Source organism: Antrostomus carolinensis, unplaced genomic scaffold (assembly GCF_000700745.2).
Source record: "Antrostomus carolinensis isolate BGI_N321 unplaced genomic scaffold, ASM70074v2 scaffold50411, whole genome shotgun sequence".
Classification (NCBI taxonomy): Eukaryota; Metazoa; Chordata; class Aves; order Caprimulgiformes; family Caprimulgidae; genus Antrostomus; species Antrostomus carolinensis.
This window is the reverse complement of record NW_010294467.1, coordinates 1-8,193: the sequence shown is the minus strand read 5'-3', so window position 1 is coordinate 8,193 and position 8,193 is coordinate 1. Positions and strand designations below refer to the sequence as shown.

Below are 8,193 nucleotides of genomic sequence, written 5' to 3'. Positions count from 1 at the left end.
CATTCTATGGTTCTATGATTCTATGAACCCTATTTGAAAGTCTGATAAACAAAGTGGTTGTTTGAAAACGGCTGTTTTCAAATTGCACAGCATGGGTTAATTCATGAATCATTTCATTGGTTCACAGATAATAGATTTAGTTGAAAATACCTTGCTACAAACATTTTGCTCAGGTCTCCTTTTTAGGTAATACTTTAACACAGTGAGGATTTATCCCTAGGATAGAAGGAATTTCTAAAATTTCTTAATGTTGTCCTGATCCCATATTCATGAAAATCAATGCAAAAGCTACCTTTCCTTTCAATGAGTGCTAGAATAGGGCTTGCTTGAGGTAGACAAGTGTAAATCAAACATTTACAAACAGTTACCAGATTATGAGACTGCTGAAAACACCCCCCTCCTTTCCTATTTCCACACAAATGCACAACCGAATGACATAAGGTATATTTATCAAAAACATCTGCTTTGAAGCAATAATAAAAGGCCTTTTAGAACCCCTGACTGCATACAGCTCTGCTTATTTTCCAGTGAGACAATGCTGACAAATGTGGGGAAACAGAGACTTCTATTTCTGATTTCCTTCTGTAAATGTTTAGAATTAATTAGATGTGGAGAACAAACTATTTAGAGACTGAGCATGTGTTTATCATACAAGAAATCAGAATGGAAACTGGGAAATGGTGTAATTCAGAAGCCCAAAGATTTTCTTCCTGGCAGCGTTCATTTGCATTCCTACCTCTGAGAAAACTAAGGTGAAGGGAACAGGCAAGTGCATCTGTAAATTATATTTAATGAGTTCCAAGAGAAGGAAAACTCTGTCAACCATATCCTGGGCTGCAACAAAAGAAGCATGGCAAGCAGGTCGAGGGAGGTGATTCTCTCCCTCTACTCCACTCTTTTAAGGCCCAACCTAGAGTATTGTGTCCAGTTCTGGAGCCCCCAACACAAGAAAGACATGAACCTGTTAGGACGAGTCCAGAGGAGGTCACAAGGATGATCCGAGGGCTGGAGCACCTCTCCTATTAGGACAGGCTGAGAGAGTTGGGGCTGTTCAGCCTGAAGAAGAGAAGGCTCCAGGGAGACATTCCAGTGGCCTTCCAGTACCTGAAAGGGCTCCAGGAAGGCTGGGGAAGGACTTTGGACAAGGGCAGGGAGTGACAGAACAAGGAGTGATGGCTTGAAACTGGAAGACGGGAGATTGGGATGAGATCTGAGGAAGAAATTCTTTGCTGTGAGGGTGGTGAGACACTGTCCCCGGTTGCCCAGAGAAGCTATGGATGCCCCCTCCCTGGAAGTATTCAAGGCCAGGCTGGATGAGGCTTTGAGCAACCTGGTCTAGCAGAAGGTGTCCCTGCTCATGGCAGAGGGGGTTGGAACTAGATGATCTTTAGGGTCCCTTCCGACCCAAACCATTCTGTGATTCTATGATTAATATTGGCTGCAAATTTCTGCTAGCACAGCAGTAACATCAAACTAAGAGTCTGACCACCCTGAAGCACAGAGCACAATCCCTGCTCAGCTGAACAGGTCCAGATGCTGCCACTAAACAAAAGAACAAACATTTATTAGTTAACCTTTACAATGTCAGCAGGGCCGGAGAATTTCTTAAAGGCTTAAGTTCTTGAACTGAGACTGTAAGATATTCCCCCATTAATACCTTTAAAGCCTCCATGCAAAATCTCTTGGAAAGACTGTTCCAGATAAAACTGTGGGTTTACTAGCTTCAGACACTTCAAAACATGCTTTTGTTTTACAGCAGTATCAAGACATGTTCAAAACCCCAAGTGTTGTTTGGTTGTTTCTATGTTTTTAGCAAGCTGGTTTTGAAGTGCAAAATACAGAGGAAGAGCCAGAAGCAGAGCAAACAGCTGTAAAACTCCAATGAACCCCTGGGTCTAACCATCATGAATGCGCAGCTTTTGTTTCACTTTTGGAAAAGCGTGCATAGAGCACCAAGCAAATTTATTTATGAATATCACACAAAATATATTTTGTCAGCAATGTGTCACCACATAAAAAAGGGCACAAGGAAAAGTACAAACAGCAGAGCTGATATCTCTTTCTATCAAGTATCCAGACTGTCCACCCATCATTAGGAATGTGCCAGGCTGCCTGCTGGGGCAGGAAACCAGTTAAAACATGTAGGTTTGATTTTTGTTCCCTTCATTGAAGGGCAAAAGTTGTCATGAACCATAGAATTGTTCTGGCTGGAAAAGACCTTTAAGATCATCAAGTCCAACCATAAACCTCATACTGCTAAGTCCACCACTAAACCATGTCCCTAAGCACCACATCTACATGGCTTTTAAATACCTCCAAGGGACAGTGACTTCAACACTTCCCTGGGCAGCCTGTTCCAATACTTGACAACCCTTTCAGTGAAGAAACTTGAGGCCATTTCCTCTTGCCCTAAAACTTGTTACCTGGGAGAAGAGACAGACACCCACCTTGCTACAAGCTACTTTCAGGCAGTTGTAGAGAGTGAGAAGGTCTCCCACTCTCTCCTCAGCCCCCTTTTCTCCAGGTTAAACAACCCCAATTCCCTCAGCTGCTCCTCATCACATTTGTGCCCCAGACCCTTCCCCAGCTCCATTGCCCTTCTCTGGACACGCTCCAGCACCTCCATGTCCTTCTTGTAGTGAGTGGCCCAAAACACTCGAGGTGCAGCCTCACCAGTGCCAAGTACAGGGGGACGATCACTGCCCTGGTCCTGCTGGCCACACTAGTTCTGACATAAGTCATGATGCTTATGGCCTTCTTGGTCAACTGCGCACACCGCTGAGATAAGACACAAGTCCTAATGAATGAGCTTAACTGCACAGAACACTAAGAACAAGAAGGAAGAGATGAAAAGACAAACCAAGAACCAGCTACTAACTCCCCAGACATCACTGAGCATCTTCACAGGCATATGAGAAGAGGGACTCCAGAATGAAGCACTGAAACCTTTCCTGAAAACAACAGATCATCACTGCAGCAATGCCCAGTAAAAAAAAAATAAATAATAATCTCATCTTCATGCATGCTTCCACATCTGTGTGCACCCCCTTTCAAAAGACAGGAATCCGAGCTGCCCAGAACCACACACAGCACCAGCAATGAAGCCACAGGATTTTGCTATCTCTGTATTTTGCCTGCTTTGCCTGCCTGGTCACCCTCCAGTAGTAATTTAGGTGGTGAGAGAGAGAGACCCACTAACCTCACATTCTAATCCTTAGCACCAGACTCCTGCCAGCAATAACTGTTTCAAAGTTTTTCAGTGCTGTGTGTTAGTACATTTATCCTTTTATAACACATACTTGGTTTGTGAGATCTTATAAACCTATAAAGGACCACAGAGGCAAGCAGGGTGAAGGCAGATGCACAAGGTGCCTTGGAGAAACAAGCTCCCACTCCACCATCACACCACCAGCAGTACAAGTCAGGACAGTCACACAGGAATCAGCACTTCAAACAGATACAGAGAAATCCCTGCCTAACCTTAATACACTGGGGTTTCCCTTCCACTGCATCCTTCCAATGACCTAATAAAGGGTAAAGTAATTATTAGCATCTTTGACCTTACTAGTAAATATTAAAAAGACTAAGATCTTATTGCATCAAGTGTTACTGAGATTAATCCCATAAAAAGCCAATAAATTTATAAAATACTAGCCTCCGTGAAACCCTATGTACGATATGCATAGCAAACCCATTCACCTGGTCCCATCCTCCTCACTGAACAACTCATAGAAGATCAATTTCCAAAAACTGGAAATTAAAAAAAAAAGGACCTGTTCACATTACCCAAAAGTAACACACACAGCGGAGATTAACTTTCTAAATCAACACAAGGGCAATGATGCCTGTTGCTATGCTTCACAGCTGACGGCACAGGCTTTTGAAGACTGATGAAAAGTTCACTTTAACTAAAAAAAGAAAGACAGTTCTCTGAAGATCTAGTAATACAAAGATTACCCTTAAAAAGTAGAATTTGGTGTTGCTAAGCAATGGATGGCAGGCTGAGCTTGAAACAAGGGAAAGACAGGATTTTATAGTACGTAATTGGCTAGGAAACTAGTAATTAGTGAATGCCACCACATTCACCTATTTTCACCTGTACACCTGGCACTGATACATCTTCACAGCATGTACTACCCCAAGGCAGTTTAAGAAGCAGAAACCTAAGAAAAGAACTTGTGATGAGTAGAACTTGTTAGAATTTCACCTCTGTTTATATCATACAGAATTATTGGAATAATTGATTGCTCTTTTGGCTCAGAACCCCAGGCAGGCAGGCACTCTCCAGGGTGTTCTATACTTCACTCTGCCTTTGTATTCCAGGTTTGAACTGGCTTTGCTGCCATTGCCTGAGCTGCAAAACTTGCTAATTCATGGCATTTAATGGAGTGACTCCCTAAAATGTGATAGGAATCTCTCTGTTAAACCAATTTCCTACCACTCTTGCATCCAAAGTGAAGCCATTTTCATTTTTTTTCCCAGAAAAGCAAATTTAAGGTGTATATTTTGCTCTTTGACTCTTCAGCATACATGCTTATAGATTATGTCTCATGTTCCCTCCTATATCAAACAGATTGCAGGCATTTTATTATTCTCAGAAAGATTTTAAGGTATAAAAACTGTGTAGAAAAAGAAAAAAATACCTCCTTCATACCCTGCCACTGGGATTTATAGAAAAACACGGCATTAATTTTAAATGGAGGATCATTATTCTCTAAAAGCATTTTTATGGAAGTCCATTTTTATGCTAGCCCTTAAGGTTTGTGCACCTTTATGTAACTAAACAATAATTGCAAAAAATGCTAATATCTTAATATGTAAGTAAGGATAAAGAAATAAAGAAACAAGTTCTATTTCTGTGGCAAGAATACACAAGTCAGGCTCCTTTTGATCCCACCACAGTTACTCTTCGATCTTTCCCATGTCTGGAGGTACAGCACACATTAATGCACAAATTGATCTTATATCTGCCACAATTGTAGGGCACAAACAACACACAGGAATTGCAAAATTTTCCTTTTGTAAATCAGAATGAGTCTCTCCTGTGAGTGCTTCTCAGCTTAGTTCCAATATGTGTAGAAAGGAAATGGCACAGAGCGTGGAAAGCACACACTAGCTGCAGACTGCCTGGATGCATCACGCAACCGTTAATTCTTCACTGTGGGAAAATATTGAAAATGTTAATACACCGCTGATCAAAGCATAGGTATTAAACAGTTTTCAATAGTAACCCGGTAGGCTAGAAGTCACAACGGTAACTTGCTGTAATTCTCTACAAAGATGTCACTGGATTGTCACTGTCCTGAAAGCATGAAATGCAGCACTGGGTAGAACAAACATTATCAAAGGCAGGACTGCAGTTGTCAGACAACTAAAACACACCCACATTAGTAAGCAAAGTACATTATTGCAAAGATCTGAATTCAATAGCTCTGCCTAGGTATGAAATCAACGGCACAGCAAACATCTATCACTGCTCCAATCTATTGATTACCAGGGTAATGACTTTTTAAAATTATTTTTTCCTGCAATATTAGCCCTAGCATTAAAAACTTAAGACCATATGTATCATTCACTAGCACTCTCTGGCAGCAGGTAACTTTAGATCTGTAAGAGAAAAGGGAAGGAGGCAACACTATCCAGCACACACTGCAAAAATTAAGGGAACCTCAAACAACAGACTCATAAACTGAACTTACCAAATGGACCCTGAAATCCCCAGTTTTTACCTAGAAACAAAATGCATTACACAGATTAGAATTCATTAGACCCACGTTTCATAGCTAGCTGCCAGTAAGCCCAAAAGGTAACATGTTTCATCGGAGTTTTCCAGTTTGAACCTCTGCTTTAGATTTGCTCAGAGCCCTGTGCTGAGCATTTCTCAACACAGCCTCACCTCGTTAGGAGTAATGGAGTCATTTTTAAGTACGATCAGGTTTTGTGCGCTCTGCCCACTTTGTCCTGTCAGATGCCTCTCAGTCATCACTGCAGAGGGACCCGTTCCTGTTGGGCCACAGGTATTGTAAAACATAAAAGTGTCACTTCCCGATCCTGCAGTTAGACAGGCCTTATAGCAGTAGGTCTTTGTGAGAGACCCATTGCCTCGCACTTCAATGAAATGGGGTTGTACTTTTAAACCATGGGGCAACCTGGCATCGATGTTGTTGTTGGCCTGCTTGTACAACTCAGCAGGGCACCGTTCTCTGACCCCACAGAACCCTGCACAGCAGGAGTCCCCGTACAGACTGTATCTGTAGCACTTGATAACAGCAAGCCCAATGATTGTGAAAAGGAAAACGAAGGAGATGGCGCTCAAAGCGATAATGAGATAAACAGTGATCTCTGAGTAATTGCTCGGAGTTTTAAAGTGCCTTCTTGTGTCAGGGATGATTTTGGAAACTCTGTCCACCACAGCAACAGTGATGGCAACTGATGAGGACATCGGTGGCTCTCCATTGTCTCTCACCTCCACCGTCAGGTTGAAAGTAGGTGGGCTGTCCTCCCCCAGTTTGCGAGTAGTCCTAATCTCCCCAGTATGCAGCTCTACCCTGAACAAACCTGGATCTGAGGTTTGCACTAGGTGGAAGAACAACCAGGCATTTTGTCCTGAATCCCCATCAATGGCTATAATTTTGGTTACCAAATATCCAGCATATGCCGAGCGTGGAATCATCTCCAAGGCTGCTGAAGTGTTGGTTGAGGTAGGATACAGAATCTGTGGAGCATGGTCATTCTCATCCACCACGTAGATGTGGACAGTGACAGTGCTGCTCAGTGGTGGGACCCCAGCATCCTGAGCCTGGACAACCACCTGGAATTCCCTCAGTGTCTCATAATCAAAGGACCTGACAGCATATATGTTGCCACTATCGGATTTAATGGAGACATAGGAGGTGACAGGTAGCCCTTCAATCTCCCCATCTAGTAGAGAATAGGATACATAGGCATTTTCGGCGACATCTGGGTCAGTGGCTTTGATAGTGCACAGCAAAGCTCCAAGGGGGTTGTTCTCAGGGATGTAAACTGAGTACACAGGCTCCTCAAAGCTTGGAGGATTGTCATTGATGTCAGAGATCTCCACATGGATCACCTTCTGGGAGGAGAGAGGGGGCCTCCCAGAGTCAGTAGCTGTAACTGTGATGTTGTAGGCTGCTGCTTTCTCGTGGTCCAGTTTGCCCTGGGTGATCAAGGTGTAGGAGTTCTTGAAAGAGTTGAGTGCGAAGGGGAGGCCAGGGGGAATACGCAGACTCACCTGCTTGTTCGGCCCTGAGTCCTGGTCAGTGACACTCATCAGGGCCACCACAGTTCCTGCCTTTGCATCCTCTGGCACTGGGCTGTACAGGGAGGTCAGGACCACCTCAGGAACATTATCATTAGCATCCACAATGTTGACCAGCACCTTGCAGTGCCCAGCCATAGAGACAGGGCCCTGATCAGTGGCTTGCACATAGATCTCATAGGAGGAGGCCTCTTCATAGTCCAAGGTACCGTTAACCCGCACCTCCCCCGAGTGTGGGTCCACACTAAAGAGCTGCCTCACCTTCTCTGGGGTGTAGCTGCCAAAGGAGTAGATCACATCTCCATTGGAGCCCTCATCGGGGTCAGAGGCATTGAGTTTAACCACTAGTGTGCCAGGCAGGGCATTCTCCAGAAGGCTCACAGTATAGGTGGAGCGGTCAAAAGCAGGTGGGTTGTCATTGGTATCCATAACTCGCACAGATATCTGGGCCGTACCAGACTTGGGGGGGTCACCACCATCCACAGCAGTGAGCACCAGCTGCTGCAGGGCACTCTGCTCCCGGTCCCTCCAGCACCAGCTCCAGGAGTTTGCTGCCGCTTTGGAAGCCTTTTAGGTCCAGGGCAAAGTGATGGCTGGGGCTGAGCTGGTAGCTCTGCACAGAGTTGGTGCCTACATCAGGGTCCTGGGCACTCTCAATGTGAAAGCGAGCCCCGGGCAGGGCGGACTCACTGATCTCCAGACGGTAATCCTGGCGAGGGAAGCGTGGTGCATTGTCGTTGATGTCCAGCACCTCCACCTCCACGTTGTGCACCTCTATGGGTTGCTCGATGACCAACTCCAGGTTGAGGAAGCAGGTGGGGCTCAGCTCACACAGCGCCTCGCGGTCTATCCGCTCCCGCACCAGCAACGCTCCGCGGCCCAGCTCCAGCTCTAGGTACTGCCGGCCGCTGCCC

The 8,193-nt window shown here is 44.8% G+C and overlaps 1 protein-coding gene across 1 annotated transcript; it reads right to left on the bottom strand.

Annotated features, from left to right (window-relative positions):
• Positions 1 to 5,699: 5,699 nt before the first annotated feature.
• Positions 5,700 to 8,189, bottom strand: LOC104519797 (protocadherin alpha-C2-like; the record flags this gene model as incomplete). Its single annotated transcript, XM_010177621.1, is given in 3 exon segments — positions 5,700 to 5,729; positions 5,897 to 7,805; positions 7,807 to 8,189. Coding segments are annotated over 3 exon segments (2,322 nt in total), but the record flags the coding sequence as incomplete, so codon positions are not given.
• Between the last annotated feature and the right edge of the window lie 4 nt (positions 8,190 to 8,193).